Source organism: Chelmon rostratus, chromosome 4 (assembly GCF_017976325.1).
Source record: "Chelmon rostratus isolate fCheRos1 chromosome 4, fCheRos1.pri, whole genome shotgun sequence".
NCBI lineage: Eukaryota > Metazoa > Chordata > Actinopteri > Chaetodontiformes > Chaetodontidae > Chelmon > Chelmon rostratus.
In genome coordinates, this window is record NC_055661.1 from 26,623,102 (window position 1) to 26,643,620 (window position 20,519).

The following is a 20,519-nucleotide window of genomic DNA, read 5'->3' on the forward strand; positions in this document are numbered from 1 at the left end:
AGAATGGAGATATGCATGAAATCAAGTTGAGATGACAGAAGGACCCGTGCTGCCCCATTTTCATGGGAATTATAGTTTTTTTGTACGCTCACAAAGAAAACTTGATTTAACTTCAAATCACAAGTTTCAACTTTCAAATGAATGACATTCCCATCAGGACCAGCTGTTCTTTGTGTCGCCTGCTTATTAGCAAATGTTATCATGCTAACATGCTAAACTAAGATGGTGAGCATGGTTAACATTATACCTGTTAAACATGTTAGCATTGTTATTGAGAGCATGTTGCTGTTAGCATTTAGCTCAAAGCACTGCTTTGCAAGTACAGCATAGCTCTTATGTAAACATTACTTTTATGCTTAACCATGTAAAAAGTCATGGCTGAATATATATTTATGTGTAGATTGTAGGTGTAGGTTCATTATTTAGAATGTAGAAACCATATTTAGAACCTAACCATTCAATATTACATTGATTGTATGTTTTCTAATTACTCTTGACAGTTACATCCACTTCAATGCTCATATTAAATTATATTCACACAATATTATTGAGCTCCAAAATCAGTTATCTGACCATGAAATGAGATGGGATGAAATGTAGCTCACTTGGTCTTTCAGACTTTGCAGCTGGTCAACATATTGTTTTAATCCAAGTAACATGCTCTGTTTTGAGCCAGCGCAGAAGTGAGGCGGCGCTGTGTTTGGAAGTGGGCAGAGTGAGCGAGCACCATGGAGTGTGACCCTGGCCCGGCCCCGGGGCTGCACAGATAGCCTGTTTATTTTAGGGAGCCTCTGCCCGCTCTCGCTGCTCTCACTTGAGGATAAAAACAGCTGCCTCGATTCATGTCCGACAACAAGGGGCGCAGTGCAGGGTAGACCCACCACAGCTCGGTTTGACTAACTCTTCACTGCAGAAATGAGCTGCTTCTCTGACAACATCTGACTTATAATGGTGTGAATTTATGGTATATGAACACAGCAGACAACATGAAACTGGTGGAAGCAATTTAAAGGGTCCCTGTCCCTTTAATTTCTGCCTCCAAACCACTACAATTGAATTAAATTTATTTTGTGTTTTAGTGGTTAGAGAATTTAAAAATAGCATTTGAAAAATTCATGTCTTTCCCAAAACAAAGTGATTGTTACTCTGGATAATCCACAGACCCTTTCTCAGGAATTTTAATAGGGACTATTCTTCAGAAATTCAAGTGAAAACTTTCGACCACAGCAACCATATCTGCATGACTAGTTACCACTAAGTAAGTAAGAACACATGTTTGTTGCATTTCTTGGCTAATCAACCCTTTAAAGGCTGGATTTTGGCTTCTCTGGAGATTTAATTGGCCTTGTTCACATTAAATCAAGACTACAAGCTGGAAAACAATAAGATCCACAGGATATCTGCTCGGTTGCTTTAAAGTCGTCATTAGGGGACCTGGGACGGGACCACAGGATGGAAACAGGCCTCCTGGTGAGGTACAGTGTGTTTACTTCTGGTTTTGCTTTCGTGATAAAACTAGTTTCGTGTTTGTAGCATCATTAATTTTGTACAGAAGAGCCAGAAGTGACTCAGTAAAATCAGTTACACACTTAGCTAACATTAGCCACTCTAAGCTACTGGTCATACCAGACCAAGTCGGTGTGTAGCAGAGAAACTCCAGAGGCTACTGACGTGAGCAAGAGAGCTTCTTACTGCTCATGAATGCAGCTTTTCATCTTCAAGAAGACGATTGTGTAATTTCTTCTTACAAATTTACACTGTCCCTTTAATGGCTGCTGCAGGTCGACCACCAACGTTCATTTTAACAGCACTGCATCAGGTGGATGACCGCCCACCTCCGTCGGACCTGGTGCACATGTGCAGTCCAGTATGTACAGTATAGATCTCTACAATAGAGAGGCTGTTGTTCTTGTGGCGACCTGTGGCTCGTTGGGAACGGCACAGGTCGAAAGTGTGGGGTGTGTCCTCTGCCGTGATTCTGCTCTGCTCCTGGAGACGAAGGCAGGCGTAGTCACAAATGAGGACGTGATTCGAGTGTTCATCTGACGTCCTCGCTTTCATGATGGCGCCTGAGTCTCAGGCAGGGATTTCCACTGAGAGCTCAATCAATTCTATTCACCCTCTCTGAGCCATTCAGAAGAAACCCTTCAGCTGACGCACCTTGAATAACAACACACTGGTTATTCCACCGAAGCGGATTCCTTAATGAATCTATAAACAATCATTTTGTGGGAATCAACATGAACAATAAGCTGATGGGAATCCTAGACTTCCCAAGTGTTAGCGTTCCCAGTCGCTGGCTGTTGGGAAAGATTCTTTGCATTGAGGGCTCAGGAGGGAGCTCGGCACTCGTGTTTACACAGTCAACTCGTGTTCGTCCTGTGATCACAAAATGATGGTGTCAGATAATAGAGGCTGGTTGAGATTTAAAGTTTAGAACAACAGCTTACTCACTTTTTCCCCTCTGGGTCTGTGGAGCAAAAAGTTTGGGATTTGATTTGGGAAGGCAGCCAAAGCATTGTGGGAACAAGAGGTGTAAGGTGAGCTCAGCGGCCTACTGGTTCCCAGCCTTCCCTTTGGCTTTCTCACTTTCTCTGCTCACAGCGTACCTCCAGACAAAAGCATCATTATTGCTCTTGGACTCTTCACTGGTGAATTCTAGTTAAACAGCACAGAATAAATTAGACGGTTTATGGCCTGTGATGGAGAGAGCTGAATGGATCCACGACGAGTGAGCCAGCATCGGGTGTTCCCAGTCATTCAGACTCTTGACGGGAAATGTTACACCACAATATTTCCAGTGGAGGTTTTCTCTCTCTCATTAGCCGCGATGAGCTTGTGGCTGCATTTCCTGGAATAAAACAAATGGCGGCACAGAGAGAGAGAGGGACGTCTTTGTTTTGAAAAGGCGTCAGACCTTATTCTGTGACTTTACTGGATCTCCCTGCAGGTGAAAGGTCAAGGCTGTGAGTGTGAATGATGTTCCGTGGCTTGTCAGCGTGTTAATCGGTCTGTTGGCCGGAGGCCCGGGCAGAGAGAAGAGCAGGACTCCGACGGCATTGTGTTACACAAAACAGGCTCTTCTCACACCATCGAGCACGTGCTCGTGTCTTCGTTGTGTGGAACCCAGCAGTGACTCAGAGTGGAGATGTACTCCCACAGTTTCTCAGGATATACAAAATACATCACGAAGCACGGAGCAGTGCTCACAGCTCGCACGCTGACACTCTTCAACAAAACAAAAATTGCCATAATTTTTGTTTTTCCATTGACCGAGTACACTGGGATTAAGAGTGAGCCCATTGAGTCACATCTGTACATCTAAGAGAGAAGTATTTTAAACGGCTTGTTCAGGTCAAAAAGTAGTTTTCTTTAGTGTATTAGAAATGCAACTTAAGAATAGAAAAAGCATTATAAGTACACTTTAACTTTTTGTGCTACATTTAAAGTACGTTTGACATATACTTTTAAACAGTGTATTTCTAAATAGATCCACTTAAATGTATTAAAAATGCATATACTAATTCTGCAATATTTAAAGTGATATTTCAAAAGTGTACTAATGATTTTAATAGTAATAAAGCATTGATCCCCCCCCACTAGTGGGCCGTGGGTCATTTGGTACTGGGCCGCACAGAAAGAAAAAATGATTTCCATTATTTGGTTTTTTCACATAATTAGTTTTTTTTTTTTTTTGCAATTTTATTTTGAAATGTATCACGTGATTTCCCGTACTGACACTGGAGGTGCCTGACAGTGCCAGTCTGCAGCCAGGTCCTCTTGACATGATTTAAAAGTGGATTTACATTCATTATTATTGTTATTATTATTATTAAAGAGAAAATACCACAGTTTTTAATGGCAATCTTATCATTTTATTTTGTTTTTCTCTGCTACACCTTTAGACTGGGCCGTGAAAATATTGTCAGACATTAAACTGGGCCATGGTACAGAAAAGGTTGGGGACCACTGTAATAAAGTGTACTTATTTCCAGGTCAGGTAATTAAAGTTTTCTTTAATTTCGCTTCCTTTAAACTATATTTAGTATATATCCAGCATATATAATAGATATATAATACAGCTGTGCTGCAACTGTGTTTTGAATGCTCATGATTCCTGATTCTTGATTCATCATCATCATCATCCATGATTTCACTGGTATACTTTAGTAATTTAGCAAGTATTCACACTTCAAGTATACTCAAGTATTGCTCAAGTGGTACTCAAGGACTACTTGAGCACACTAAAGTATACTTGATGGTGATAAAAATACCTGGGTGATGTCGGAGCGCTCCGCCGAAGTCGAATTATTCACTCGTCATTGTTACGACCACTCAGCTGTATAAACTCTGAGAATTAACCCTGCTGATGTCACCTGGGTGTTCTCTGTTTAGGCCTGGAGACTACAACAGAGCTTTCAGACTTCGGTCATGGAGTTTCAAAGACATTTACCATACATAGAAGGTAACAAAACGTGAGTTGCATTATGGGAAGTGTAGTTTTTAAGCTTCTTTAAAAGCATACTGACTAAAGCTAGAATTATGTTTCCCAGAAGATACGTGTTACCGTCTCTGTGTTCGTTAAGCGAGCTGATTGTGATTCAACTCCCGTCATGTGCTCATAAATGTGCTCCATACAAGTGAAAAAGAAACAGCTAGGCCAATTTATCTGAGCAACCCCATGCATGCTGGCTTACAGGCAGCCCAGAGAAGCTTAACTGCAGCTTTAAGGGTATGGACGTCTCACTTCCTGCTTCACTGGTTCTTGCTAATATGCATTTTCAAGTTCCCTCATTGTTATGTTTAAGTGCAGCAAGAAATGACCCTGTCTCCTTTAAAGGAAAGCCAAGAACTAGATTAGAAGATCAGCACCAGTCTCATCACTGCTTTAAATATGGAGCAACAATCTGAAGGTGGTTAACTCAGTTTACCATTATGAAGTAAAGGGCGGTGTTGTGCCATAAAGTGATTCTATCGCCCAGTTTATTCGTCTACAGCAACTTTTATCTGGATCAAACAGTCCTGACATGCAAACATACATAGCTTTATATCCTCGGTAATAGCAAAGGTCTCTCTGCGTGAAACTTCCATGTTTCTTGTAACCGAATAATCACCATTGTGGCCATAGCAGTTTACAGCATAGTCGCAATACTATACTATTGTTTCAGATATTTATATGTGTTCAGTTTGTATAATGTCCTTGTTTAGGCCTATGTTTGGAAACTAGACTCTATTTAGCATGATTTATAGATGGGTTATATATAAAATAAAGAAATTATCTCTTTCCTTACTCTGCATTATTTCATCTGCATCATTTTACTTACTGGACTGGGACCAATCCAACCAGTTTTACCAGTTAAAATATCTTTAAAACAGACAGCAATCAGTTGTTTGCAGACGATCACTTTTTGGCACGACACAGAGGCACAGACAGCCCGACTGTCCGAAGTTCACAAATCTGCCTGCCAGCACTTCTTAATGTTCATGAGTTAACATGTTGCATGCTAAGCTAATATATGCATGCTAAGCTAAGCTAATGGCCTAATGGCTCTTGCTCCATATTTAATGCACAGATGACAAAACTCAAAAAGTTGAACTAATGAAAGGCACCTTTGCTCAGTTCGGTGCATTCAGGGGAGTTTTTGCAGAGGCTTTAATTGATCTGGTTGACCAGTAGCTTATGGTGGCTAATGTTAGCAAAGATTAGATGCTGCTGTGAGGTCAGTTCACTTTTCCACCTGTGCTTCTGTGTTGTATTCGGCTGTTTATCTGTGTCATCTATCTGTGTTTATCCTGCAACTGTCACGGTCACTGCAGTTCACTATGTTTTGGGGCTCCTAGAAGTGGTGCATTCGCCAGTTTTCCAGCAGTGCCCGGATGTAGGATGTAGCCTTTTACATGAAGTATGTCAACAGCCACACAAATCATGTAGTCTGAAAGACAGACATGTGTAAAACTAAGCTACCTACTGTTCTCTGATCTCAATAATCTTTAAGATTTGCAGGAACAAGCTCACCGGTTCTATTACAGCCTGTTTGCAGTAAATACCCGTAAAATGTCAGTCGCTCTTGGCCAGCCCGACAACAAAGCACTGGAGGATAAGCACAAGCGGTGACATAAGCAGAGCCGTGATTGAGAGCTCTTACATCATCATCCTCCATTCACGGCCTTGACAAACGGTGCTGATTGCCAGTGCCCTCCATGTTGGACTTTTCCCTCTCTGTGTTCAGCAGCACTTTAATCACACCGCCGGGAGAGGATTTGAAAAAAACGGTGAATTATGATACAAACATTTCTCTCACTTAAATTAGCTGAAGGATGAAGCTGTGAGTCTCGCAGGTGTGGCAGCATCGTCCCTGCCTGTCTCTGGTATATTTACAGGCGGCGCAGAGACTCTCCGCAGGCGGCGCGTAATGGAAAAGTACTCCAGTGCCAGAAGAGCCACAGCCAGCCTTCTATTACTATGTCTGGCCTTGGACGCAGCACAGTGAAAGATAAGGCTGTCTCCACTTGCTCAGTTCCCCGGCTGTGTTTGTCCTTAGACAGTCAGACACCTTTATCTTGCCCGGGAGTCTGGGTCAGACACAAGATCATTCTGCCTGCTCCAGTTCAGAACCGTTAGTGCAACGGGACAGATAGTAGATTACAAACCTCACCCTCAAATCAAGATTGCAAATCTACTGTAGACCCATAAAGTCCTCTGAATGGTTTCCTCAGGGCACCCCTGTAGCTCACCTGGTAGATCTCGTACCACAAATCAAGGCTGAGTCCTCACCACAGGGGTTTGGGTTTGAATCCCTTTGCTGCAGGTCGTCCTCTCTCTCCACTGCCTTTCCTGCCTCTACTATCATATTAAAAATTAAAAATGCCAAAAACAAACAAATTTCTAAAAATGGATCCACAGACAATGTTCATCATGTGTTAATCTGCACAAAAACTAAAATGTAAAAGGGCGGTTTATGTGCCTGTCTGGTGCTTGGCTCTGAGTAGTTGCCGGGCAACCTAGAGGATACGCCAGGAAGTCAGTGAATGTGATGTCATTACCTCCTGATGCCCTGAGTAATGAATTGATGGCACTGCGGTGAATGGCAGTCAGCGGTTTGAAGGTAGCTGCAGCAGCGAGCACACAGGATTCTGTAGTTTTACTGATTTAAAAGGACGAACTAGCTCCGTTAAGCTGGTATGACAATCGAATTTGATGTTTTTTGTGTTTTGTGTTCCAGCTAACCAAAAATGTGGAAAACAGACTTTTTCTGTTTTCCAGCAGCTATTAGCAACACAGGACACACTGCATGTGTTTCCAACTTTCTGTAGAGAAACAGCCAACACCACTCCGCAAAGAGAGAAGAAGGACTCAGTGACGAGGTAAAGTGAAAGTCATAATTGTATATGGAGTACTGCTCAGAGTTTGAGTATTGCTCTGCACAGACAAGTAACCAGCAGGGGTTGGTGTGGAGTAGAAGAAAAGATCAGGAGACAAAGTGTGAGTTAATTCATTCATTGAGTCAATAACAGAGACATAAAGGCAGATAGAAACGGTGCCAGCCGGACTGTTGGCCAATCAGCCTTCATTTTCCCGCGAGATCAGACCTGGTATAATGAAAGTGAGGCCTGTAGTGAACCAATCAACAACCTGCTTCAGTTCCAGTTTAAGGAACGTCAAAGCTTTGTACTTTTCTGGATGTTTTAGAGCACATTTATTAGGAAGTTCATCACTTCAGCAGGATGTAACCTGCCTGGCTGGCCTGTAGTACAGCCACTGGCATAGGGTGGTATCGTCAGCATAAACATGAACATTGCAGCACTGGAGAATGAATATATTTAGTACAGAGTAAATAGCAGGGGGTCGAATACTGATCCCTGTGGAACACCTTTATCAAAACCATCTGTAACAACAGTCTGAACAGGAACATCTGCGTTTGACCAGCTGTAAGAAAATCAGTGGGAAGCAGCTTATTTAACAAAATGTTGTGACCAACAGTATCAGCAGTCATGGTCCAATCAAGTGAGTCAATGTCATCCACAACAGAACCTGCAGCATTTATGGCGCGACAGCTACGTCTAAGGTCTGACTGCCGCAGCTAGAGGACATTATTATCCTCCAGATGGGATTAAGCTTAAGCTTATTCATTATTTTCATTTTTCAACTTCTTTTGACATTCATGTTTGTTTCAAACGCAATGAATTGTGAGTATTTTTAACCTGCAGTGTGGAGCTTTGTGTAATTGCTCAGTGAGAGTAATTACACAAACACTGTCGACGGGCCATGCTCCTAGCTGCTGCAGCCTCCATCGCTCAGCTCTGACAAACCAATCATTACCGGCTGATGTAAAATGCATCACCACTGGTCCAAAGGCAAGGAAACATAACCGCAGACACACTGGTGTCCTGTGAAATGCAGAGATTTACCTGTCGGTGAGAGGCGAAATCAGCATTGTGTGAACTCTTTTGGAAGACGTTGTATTTATATGCAAAAGTCCCAAACTCCAGCTTTAAGTGCCATTGGGGCAAATGATGATCTATCTACTAGCCCAGGACAGTAAAGATAGCCTCAATCACAAAGCCGTGGAGATCCTGATCATTTCATATCAAGGTCAAAAGTCTGGATTTAGGGTGAACAGAAGTTAATTTAATGTCTTTATTCTTGGAAAATTTTGTGTGTACAGTCAATACCCGCCTGCTTCAACTGAGAGTGGAAAAAGATTCAACAGCAAATATACAACCAAACGCCAAATGGCCAACCATGCGGGTAATAGGGGCACTGATCAGTACTATTTCTCTGCTCTACAGCGCCAGGGGCCATGTTTACTCTCTCATGTCAAGGTTAGAGGCTGACGAGAACATTAGCGTGAGCCATTTTAGCTGGGCGTCACGTGAGGTTCACTATGCGTGACAGATGTTTAAAAGAAAGCATCGAAATGTGGCGCTGTTACGCCGTATCTGTGGACGTGGATCGGTGCGTCTTTGATCAAATCACAAATCAGGTGATGTAGTAGTGACAGAAGTTATTTGATTTGTGCCAAGAAACGAGCAGGCTTTCAGGTAAGAGCAGACAACGGAGGTAAGACAGCTTATGGAGCTCTTTCCTCTCTGTCAGTCACTATGAAGGCAATGAAGTCAGAGATGAGGGCATCAGAGTGGGTAATGAATTGAGAGAGCAGGCAGCCCATAAAAGCATATATTGATTATGTGGCAGCTATGAATAGAAATGCACCCAGAATAATAAAAAAAAAACATTCTTGTTGAGGGGAAGCTTTCAGACAAACGCTGACTGACAGCTAATTACGCCGAACCTGTGACACAAACTGCACAGACAAAGAGCAGTGAGGAGAGCTGTGATGTGTGAGCACCTTCACCTGCAGCCTGCAGGTAAACGCTTACTCCTCAGGCTGGAACTCAACAGGAAAGCAAAAGTGGCGGACTGTTCCTTTAAGCTTGCTGCTTTAATTATAGCTGAACTCTGAGAGACTTGGATTTCCCATTTCTTTGCAAATGCATGACGCCTGTGACTCAGAAGAAGAAGAGGAAAATGAAGAGGGAAGCACATACATCACCTGGAGGAAGTGACGAGATGTGCCGAGCAGGCTGAGCGGCGACATTAAGCTGCATAAAAGTGGCTTTGTTAGGAGGGTGTTTGACAGTGAAGGCATCACAGGTTAACATTCAAGCAACCTGTGATGTGATGTCAAACCAAGCGATGGGGCAAACAAACGTACTCCGACACAGAAACACGCCGGCAGGATGCAAATAAACTCTTTCCCAGCGTTCATATGAACACTCGGCGACACGTGTTGAGGTTCCTGCCAACAGCAGCTGAGAATAAACATATTAAATCTCTGCCTCGTAGGAGGGGGAGCAGATACATCAAATCAGCTCTGTATGGGAAGTTGAACAAGACCGGAATGACAAAAGACCTGAAATAAGCTAATGGTCTGACTCTTTCTTTGTTTTTTGTCTTTGTGTGTGCAGCTTGGACTCATTGAGAGTCTCCTTATGTGCTGAGTGGCCACCAGTTTACCCAGTGAGTCTGAGATCTGTGGTCCACAAAGGCAGATTCTGAATCAGCCGAAAAGAGCAGCGAGAGACAGGAGGCATGACTGCAAGTGGAGACGTGAAACCGAGACAGCAGACAGAGGACTTGTGTCTGTTTCCACATATTCCAGAATATTTGGTGTCATCACAGGTAACAGGGAATAAATACTTCATCCCCTAAAAGTGCTCTCTGGTGCCGCAGTAACGAATGCGTCGCTAAATTTGAGCTGTAACTGTGATTCCTTCGTGGTCCAGTCAGTGCAACTGTGAATGCTGGAATGCAGTGGTGAGACGTTTACTGACCAGTGTTTGATGTCAGGTTTGGTATGTGACACATGGATGAGCAACAAATGATGTGATGCCCCTCCCCTCAGAGTAATTCAGAAAAAAAAACCCCAGTGTTGGTATTTCAGCGGTGTGATGTTGGGCTGTAGCGCCACACTGAGGCCAGTCAGCGCAGATCTGAGGGTGTTAAAATGCAGGAGATGATTCACACACGCTTCCTTAATTTTGCTGGTGAAAAAGGCAACTTGAAACTGACCCTGAAGGTTTCTGAGCTGTCTGAACGGCCTGTTTCTCAAACTGGATTCATGGTACCGAGCAGACTTCACTGCTTCTGTTCTTTATCAATATAACCTTGAATATACTTCTGTTTTATCTCCGGTTGACAGACAAAACAAGCAAAGCACTGCTACCATGAGCTGCCACCATGGCTGTGTTCCAGACTGATCAATCATTTGAAAATGCCTTTGACAGATTCATCCATAATAAAAACAATCATTTGCTGTGATCCTTGTACAATGTGTGGTTATATATTTAGCCGCTGGAGCCTCACAGGGGCTTAATTCACCAAGCATCAGTCATGGGTGGAGTTAACACTGAAGACAGGCTCTTAGGTTGGTTTTCGCCCTGCGGAGATGTTGGTTAGGATGGAGCAGCGCTGGGAATCAACACCGCTCACAGTGGCATCGTTGTCTTCACGTCTCTGCTCTCTGATGATGACAGCAAAGAGATAATGTCCTCGCAGATATCCACAAAGAAGAGTCTCATCAGCGTTTATGTGTGTATAAACTGCAAACTGTGATTTCATTTTGAAAACGTAGCATCTCTTTTATCTTCTATCTTTATTTTTTTACAGATGGCAGACAGCTTCTGTGTTGCAAAGACTTTTATCTCCAGAGAGAAGGTGATACATGACTCTTTACCCATAACTGAAGCTAACGCAGAGTGTTTTGTGTACAGTAGACACAGATATGTGACTTATCTCCATCATTGAGAGGGTGAGCTTATCGACACTTCTAAAGCTTAAAAGCTGTTCTTATGTGTTTCTCAGGACGTGTGGGCACATTATGGCCCACAATACTGTGTATGTATGAACTGTGAGGGGTGTTTTTCAAGTAACCTGCTTTCATTCTGACAAATATCACGAAAAATACTGTATATAGGAAATGAGTCAAAAACTCACTGCTCACAAGTTTGACCACTTGAAAAAGAAAGCAAGTAAGACACATGTAATATGTGTAAAACTTTATTTAATAATTGTGTTATTTAACAATGGTCATTCTAAAGCAGCAAACGTTTGTATAGAATAAAAGGTAACATAAAAAATATGTGTTTAGAGAGGATTTAGAAAGCTGACGGTGAGAAGAAACTGTTCCACAGATGGAGGCAGTGATGGAAAATGTTCTGTCATGCTTGGATTCGAACTTGGACAGCGAGAAGGAGTCTGAGTGAAGGATTTGAGGGTCCAGGTGGTGAAGTGAGTCCAAGTGAACCGGCCATTGACAAAAAGGACTCACACAGGAGCTACGTGCTGGCCATCACATTGCTGACTCTGAACTCACTCTGCATGAGATCACACTAAAAGTTTTATCTAAGCTTTGTGTATTTATTGTTTATTGAGTTTTCCCCATAGACAGGTCCTGGATGAAGTACCTTCAGTACCAGTAACTTTCTTACATCTGTACATTATTGGTAGGATTATTGCTTAAGATCATCTGAGCTGGAATTAATCTGGTTTAACTGCACAGTCTCCCAACATGTAACACGTATGTAAGCATGCAGTTAGTATGAGTGTCCTCACACACTGTTACAGCACAAGAAAAGTACATAAACAGTAATCACAGCAGCTGTAATACTATATGAATAATGACCCTTGAATCAAACGAAAAGAATGAAAAAAATAGATTAGAAAAAACATGAAGAATTGATCGTAAATTTACTGCCCCTGTATGGAATTATAAATTAGAACATTGCCCCCTCTTGTGGTGAATTATGTGCACGACGTGCTTCCGCCTCGTTCTGACGCAACTTCCGGTTGTGCAGCAGCCATTTTGTCTGTTCGGGCAAGTCTACCCTGACGGTTACAAACTGCAGTTCCACCTTAGGAAACAATTTGAAATGTTGTTGTGGCTTTTCCATTTCACGTTATCTACGATCTGAGCGTCGGGTAAAATTTGTATCACATTTTTACGAGTCGAGGAGGACCCTCCTCTCCCAGATAAGTCCTCAGTTCGGCGGGGAAAACGCGGCTCGGCTGAGAGATGTCGTGCGAAGAAAGCTACTTGGCCATCATACGCTATCTGACTGATGAACGGGAGCCATATGCGCCGGGGACGCCGGGCAATACCAAGAGGAAAATACGCAAAGCGGCGACCTGTTACGTTGTTCGAAACGGGACTTTGTTTTATCAGCGTCGGCTGAAGGGCCAGAATGATTTCACAGAGCTGGAGGTGGTGCTGCAGGACGGCCGGAGGAAGGAACTTATCAACGAGGCGCACATAATCGAAGGAGGGGTGCACCTCAACCAGCAACTCACCTGGGAGTCCATCTCTCAGAAGTACTGGTGGAGAGGTAAGAGCTGGGGCCAGGTCACAGCAGCTCCGTGGGTGTAGTCACTGAGAGCTGATTATATGAGCCGGACAACCCGCGTAAACACCAGCATGTCGCTAATATAAATACGCCACTGTCACCGCCATGAAACTACTCACTGTCTCCATCTAGTGGTCAAAGTACGACGTTTCCCGTCGACAGTTACATCTTTTAGCGTTACTTATTGAGAGTTTAATTTATGTATAATTCACTGTCCGGATTTTCATTAGTGTACACAGAGTGGTCGCTAGTCTCTCAAGAAGCCTTGCAAAAAAGTCTAAAGACGAAAAGTTGATATTTAAATATCCAATTTACTAATTTTTTAATTGTACGTGAACGCACCACTCAGACGATAGAAAAATATACAGAAATTATGAAGCAAAAATACTTGAAATTAACTGGTTTCAGTGCCTCAAATGTCAATATTATCATGTTTTCTGTAGTCTGTAACAGCTGATTGAATTTCTTTGCTCAATATGAAGGTGTCAGATTGGGCTCTGGGCTGTTATGGTGGCCAAATAATTGGCAGACTAATGGATAATGAAAATTATTGTTAACACTGCAGACCTGACTTTGATTAGTGTTGTTTTAGATGATGGTGTCCCTTTTTTCAACGTCCTCAGGTATCCTGAAGCATGTCAAAGACCACATCAGAGAGTGTGCTCAGTGTCAGAGCAGGCGGAGCGCCGACGACATCTCCGGACCTCGTCTGATCTCGCGGCCGGGGAGACGCAGGACGGCTGCCAACGTAAACGATGAGGAGGACGAGGAAGAGGAGGAAGAAGAGGGAGATGACGGTTTATTCGTCAGTGACTCGTCCTGTCAGCTGAGATCCAAGCTGGCCAAGACGATGGCCAAGCACGAGCTGGTCTTTGTATGTTTCTCAGATGTTTCAGTCCTCGTAATTACAAAGCTGTGACGTTTCCTGGCCTAAGTTTCCGTCTTTTTTTTTTTTTTTTTTTGTTAATGGCGTTCTGCGGTGTGTGTTGTGTGTTTGCTCTCTCCAGGTGGACAGCAAAGGTGAGGTGAATCAGTTCCTGCCTAAACACAGCCAAACCATGTTGGAAAAACTCAACCAGCAGCGTCTCAGCAACCAGTTCTGCGACATCACCCTGCTGATCGAGGGGGAGGAGTACCGCGCACACAAAGCCGTTCTGGCGGCGTGCAGCGAGTACTTCCACGAGCTCTTTTTTGAGAAGGGGGCCGTCTCCACACACGAGGCCATGGTCGACCTCTCCGGTGAGTTTTTGCTGCTTTGTGTTCGGACCGTTTTTGCGCGGCTGCTCGGTTTTCACCTTCATCCTTCTCTCCCTCTCCAGGCTTCACCAAAGCCAGCTTCCTGCCGCTGCTGGACTTTGCGTACACCTCCCTGCTCACGTTTAATTTCTGCATAATGGCGGATATCGCCAACCTGGCCCGCCATTTGCTGATGACTGAGGTGCTGCAGATATGTGAGTCAGTGCACAGGCAGGTGGAGGAGCAGAAGCTGACGGTGTACCAAAGAGGAGACGTGCACACCGTGATGTCGAGCCAACCGGCTTCTCAGGAGGGCTTAAAGGACGAGTCCGGCGCCTACGTGGTCACCATACAGGGTGAGCGGGGGGCGGTGGTCACCCACAGCGCCGTGGCTGTGACAGGCGAGCCCTTAGCCTTTGTTGCACCTTCTGGAGAGGCCTACATCCAGCAGCCGATGACCGTTGTCACTGAAGCTGTAGAGGGAGACAAAGAGCATCATGGGGAGGCTGGACCAAATGAAACCGTGACCCTGATCACTCACAGTGGACAGGCCGAGCCGGGAGAGACCGTCACGCTCATCTCTCGCAGTGCAGAGGACATGGAGGGGGAGACGATGACCGTGGTCACCCACAGTGGGCAGGCCGGAGCCAGCGAGTCTCTCGCCGTGGTGTCGGCGTGCCTGGCGATGGAGCAGCCGCAGGTCGCTGAAGCAGGAGCCTTCGTCATAAATGTGGATCCGGACAACGTGAGCCCCCCAGAGGTCGTCAAACTGGCACCCGAAGCAGCGAGGTCGCCTCAGGAGAAGACAGAATCAGCACCCGTTCCCCAGAAACGCAAACGAGGGCGTCCGGCCAAGGTGAAGAAGGAGGTGGAGGTGGAGGAGTTCATGCCCCTGGAGGAGGAGGATCCCTCCAATGATGAAGGCCACGGAGACAAGCAGGACGTCACGTCAGATGATCCCAACAAAAGACGACTCAGGCAGCGCTCTATTGCTGAGGGCGGTTACGCACGCTTGCACATGGGGCTGGAGGATGAAGAGGAGGCCAAGAAAGGTTCAACGCCGCCGCGAGCCGCCACGCCGAAGGTACGTCTTTACATCCGAATGAAGCTCAGTATGTAAATGATTTCATGTTTTGTTAAGAGTGATTAATTGGTAGATATATTGAACAAGGATGTGTTTTTAGGTGGGTGTGAGGCCAGGGAAGAGAGGAAGACCACCAAAGCAGCCCGTGGAGACTCAAGCTGAAGGTCAGTCTGAGTCTGGATCAGGGGCGGATCCAGAAGCGAGCGCGGTGGAGATCGTCCAGACCGGAGAGCTCAGCACAGACGACGCTGGGACGAAGGCGGCAGAGCCGGAACCTGGAGCCAAGCAGGATAAAACCCCGTCAGAGAGCGCCGTCGACGGGGAGCACACCTGCTCCGAGTGCGGCATGTCCTTCCAGAGACGCTACTCTCTCATCATGCACACTTTAAAACACGAGAAAGCTCGCGGATACAAGTGCAGCGTGAGTATCAGCGCATTCCTGCGTCTTTAATTCTGAGGGTCGTAATATGAAAACGTTGAGACCGCCATGTTTCTGTGTCCTCTCAGCTGTGTAGCAAAGAGTTCCAGTACGCCGCCTCTCTCCGCGCCCACCTGGCCCGACACAAGCAGCAGAGCAGCCAGCGAGCCGCCGTCGCCGTACCCACCGTAGAGCAGAGCTCCGACGCCAAGGTGGAGAGCGATCTGGACGACAAGAATTTATCGCCGCACACTAAAAGAGAATTCGTGTGCGACATCTGCGGGAAGACCTTACCGAAGCTCTACTCCCTGCGGATCCACATGCTGAACCACACGGGCGTGCGGCCGCACTCCTGCAAGGTCTGCGGCAAGACGTTCACCCACAAACACAGCCTGAAGATGCACAGGGCGCTGCACGACGTCAGCAAACAGTTCCAGTGCGAATTCTGCAAGAAGTCTTTCGTCAGCAAGCGGAGCATGGAGGAGCACACCAGCATACACACAGGTCAGAGCGCGCTGCGCCTCAGCTCCACCGTGCAGATAGTTTTGGTTTTATCTGTCCAGATTTTGAGGTTTCTGTCTCTGCCGCTCCAATAAGGAGGTGATGGATGTTGTTCTTGTGGCTCACAGCATAGAAAACTCAGTAGTGTAGAGCAGTGTTTCCCAACCTTTGTCACTTCACGAGTACCCCCTCACACATATGCGTCGATAATTCTCCAAACATAGAGCGTAACACAGTGGTTATCAGATGAAAGTCATTTTATTTAATCTCCTTAACCTGAAAATAAAATTCTCAAACTCTCTCTCCTTCTTTTTAACCTCAACTTAAAGGATAACTTTCGTTTTTTACAACCTGGACCTTATTTGTAGCATTAAATACGACCATTTACTCACCCAGACGACTTTGGTGGCATTTGGAGTCGTTTTGAAGAAATTAGCCCCAGAGGAGCGGCGCGTATATCTGTATAATGCGAGTACTCGGGGCATCCGTGCGCAGCCTCTATATAACGCATAATCTGCGGCGAAACTCATTCATATTCCAATATTTAGTTATGATATGCTGGTGCTATTCCCCTCTGAGCCCGTGGTGGCATGTTATCAACATCCAGTGTCTCTAGGCAACTACCTCTGACGTGGATGACGTCATTACCGAACGCCGGGCGCTGCGAGCAGCCAGCCACAACACGGCTAACTCTGCGGCGGTCGGCTACGAATACGCAATAACGAACCATAGCTGTGCCAAACTACAGCTAAACTAGCCGACCGCCGGCTTTAATGCTACAAATAAGGTCCAGGTTGTAAAAAACAAAAGTTATCCTTTAATTCAACATAAGAATGAAGAATATGTTTTCTTGGAATAAAAGTAATTTACCAAAATAGCCTGAATACTAAATGAAAATAACCTTCTAACTGTAACAGGTAATATTTCTCTCTCTTTTTTATTTAACATAACTCATGTAGGCCTAAGCTAACATTAATCACAAAACTGGAGTGTCCTCCATAAACTTTGGAAAAACTGTCAATAACCTGGAACATGTTTTCCCCGGTTGTTCCTTTATGTCCGAAACATGTTTGTAACGAGCGAAGGCCAGAAGCTGCGCTTCTCCACTCACATCTGTCATTTCATCCAGCTGCAAAGCGAACTGACCAGCTTGTTTTATTTTGTTCATGACCTTTCCCACAATATCCAGAGACATATCGTCATCCGATGGGCCACGGTGTTGTTTGACGTAGACGTGAAACCGTATAAAATATAGCTATCATTGTGCTGCCTGGGTTTAGATTTGGCCTCTTTCTTGAGTTTCTCTGCTGTTTCCTCCGAACTCCCTCCTGGATCCAGAGAAACTGGACGTTTTAACCACTTATCCATCTGAGATAGCGGCCAGATTTGTTATAAGCGATATCCGTTGCTGTGTTGTTGTATTTTGTGTCACAGGTCATTGTCTTCCCGGGGAAACGAGTTGTAGCGCATACGTACCGTTTTATTAATGAGCTCAACACGGCGTTACTGAGAATTTATCATCTTGGAAATTTTGTTAAATAAATATCACCGCAGACATTCTGTTGTCCACATATTAGGAGTTACTGGGACGACAGTTTTTGTGACACCTTTAAAAAAAAAAAATCTCCCCATGCGACGCGGACCCCTCCCCTGGTTGGGAAACACTGGTGTGGAGTGAACAGCAGGCTCCAGTCCTGCAGCACGAAAGAGCTTCAGTGGAAATTGTCCACAGAGAAACAGGGACATGATGATGAGGATGATGAGGATGTGGTTAACAGAATATTAATTGAACACTGAAGTGTTATTAGTCTTAAAGGGACAGTTCAGGTTTTTCGGGGTTGTATCGGGTGTTACCTGCAGGCAGAATTAACTGAGTGTGGCGCAGCAGCACAGAAGCTAATCAGTGCAGGGCTGTGGAGAGGATCAGCAGCAGGAAGTATTTTATCCTCCTAGAACAGTCAGAATCAGTTCAAGTAAACGCCATACTGTCAGTATTTTTCAGCATCAGACAGCACTACACACACACACACACACACACACACACACACACACACACACACACACGTATAGTGCTGTATTTCTCCGCAGAGTCAGACAACAAAAGCAAATAAAAATGCCGTTCACCGTGGAGACAAGAGGAAAACTTCATGAAGCAGAATATGCAGAAGTCGTCTTCTTCGTTTCTTTACTGGTCGTTTGCTAAGTGGTTTTATGTATTTGTAGGCATTTAGTGCTGTTTTACCTGATGGCTGAGTGCAGCAGTGCTCTTCACCAAGTGTCCGTCTGACTTATTTAGCGCCGGTCTGGACGTTTGTTAATGGTTGAGAAAGAAAAAGGCTGACGGCAACGCAAAACCCTGAAAATATTCCAAATACAGCGTACTCGTATTATTTTAGACGGGCCTTTTTTAGGGGGATAAAATCTGTTTTGCTGCAGACGGCGCTTCTGTGCAGGTGTTTCCTGTAGGTAATACCCCGACTATTGATAAGTAGCTCATAAACAACCACTTCAAAAAATCTGAACTATCCCAGTCAAACAGCTGTTCTTCCCCGTTCGCCTCGAGCTCAATGTCTTAAAAGATGTGCAGATGAAACCAAAACTAAAGACCAGTGAGAGAATTTTTTCAATAAAATGACCCTTTTCCTTTCACAGGTGAGTCAAAGTACCTGTGCACCACCTGTGGAGCCACTTTCCATCGGGCCTCAGCTTTGAGTAAACACCTGAAGAAGCACCAGCCCAAACCTGACGTCCGTCCGTTCGCTTGTGCTCAGTGAGTAACCGTTCGTCTTTTTAATGAAGCGAAGTGATTCGCCGGGGCGATGTTTTGATGGATTCGCTTGTGTCGCCCGCAGCTGTGATAAGAGGTTCTACGAAGCGAAAGATCTCCAGCAGCACATGAACAAGCACATGGGCCTGAAGCCGTTCCAGTGCCAGGTGTGCGGGAAGTGCTACAGCTGGAAGAAGGACTGGTACTCCCACGTCAAGTCGCACAGCGTGGCCGAGCCGTTCAAGTGAGTCCGCCGGAGCCGAAGGCCGCGTCCCGCTTTGGTTTGTTTGCGTACTGAAATCTGCATGCTGGTGTTTTATGTGTCTCTTCAGGTGTAACGTGTGCGGGAAGGAGTTCTTTGAGAAGGCTCTGTTCAGGAGGCACGTGAAGAAAGCGACGCACGGGAAGAAGGGGCGAGTAAAGCAGAACCTGGAGAGGGAGTGCGAGCAGTGTGGGAGGAAGTTCACCCAGCTCCGAGAGTACAGGCGCCACGTCAACAACCACCAGGGTGAGACCCCCGACCGGACGGGGGGAGGTGAGATCCTGCGTGGAAGCACGTTTATGTAACTGGTTCTCGTCTCTTCCAGGTGTGAAGCCATTCGAGTGTCTGACCTGCGGCGTCGCCTGGGCCGACGCCCGTTCCCTGAAGCGACACGTCCGCACGCACACGGGAGAGCGGCCGTACGTGTGTCCCATGTGCCAGGAAGCGCACATCGACGCGCGCACTCTCCGCAAACACATGGCCAAGTATCACAGCGACAACCTGCCCGGGAAGATCATGCTGGAGAAGGACACCCTCCAGTTCCACAACCAGGGCACCCAGGTGGAGCACGCCGTCAGCATCCTGGCGTCCGAGCTGCCCCCGGAGCTCCGGCCGGCCCAGCAGCAGCCCTCGGAGGAGATCGAGACGGTGCTGATCACCGAGGAGACGGTGGAGGCCGTGGAGGCCGTGCAGGCCGTGGAGGGCGACGGCGCGGTGGCGACGCTGTCGGATCAGGGCATCATGCAGGTCGTGAACTACGTCCTGGCCCAGCAGGCACTCACAGGGACCAAGCTGGAGGAAGCGCCCGAGGTGATTCAGACCATGGAGGTGGAGGTCGCTCACGTGGCCGAGGTCGAGTAGCTTTGTGCCGGGATTCAAACAGACTGATCATTTTCAACAGTCTGTGTAAAATATAACAGAATGTATAAAGTTTTTTTTTTTTTTTTTGTTGAATGTAAATACTGTAAGTGAACTGCGGAGGATCTGAGTCTGGTCAGCTCAGAGCTGAGTGTTGGATGAGTCACATTTCTGTTTCTTTGTAAATAGACATTAACAATATTTACAGATGTATGAAATGTGGCACTCAGGAGAAATAAAGGTAGGAACTGACAGGCGACGCCGCCTGAAAGCATTTCATCTTGTCACGTTTCCACCTGATTGCTTTTGTTGCTGACGCTGACCTCGCAGGTCTTTACTCCCCCTAGTGTCGGCTTGAGGGATCAGCACAGAGTCAACATGTAGAGTGTGAAGTGTGATGCTTAAATTTAATATTGAGTTTGACCCCCAGAATCTAAATGTGATCTGGTCATTGTTCAGAAATCTCATGTTTTTACCTGCTTTACAGTAA

The 20,519-nt window shown here is 45.6% G+C and overlaps 1 protein-coding gene across 1 annotated transcript; it reads left to right on the forward strand.

Annotated features, from left to right (window-relative positions):
- The first annotated feature begins 12,370 nt into the window (after positions 1 to 12,370).
- On the forward strand, positions 12,371 to 20,504 carry zbtb11 (zinc finger and BTB domain containing 11). Its single transcript, XM_041935942.1, has 10 exons — positions 12,371 to 12,885; positions 13,527 to 13,777; positions 13,911 to 14,142; positions 14,223 to 15,223; positions 15,324 to 15,644; positions 15,731 to 16,145; positions 18,795 to 18,912; positions 18,995 to 19,153; positions 19,242 to 19,417; positions 19,497 to 20,504. Exons 1-10 carry the CDS (start codon positions 12,576 to 12,578, stop codon positions 20,030 to 20,032), a joined length of 3,519 nt encoding a protein of 1,172 aa, XP_041791876.1. The 5' UTR covers positions 12,371 to 12,575; the 3' UTR covers positions 20,033 to 20,504.
- Positions 20,505 to 20,519: the final 15 nt, after the last annotated feature.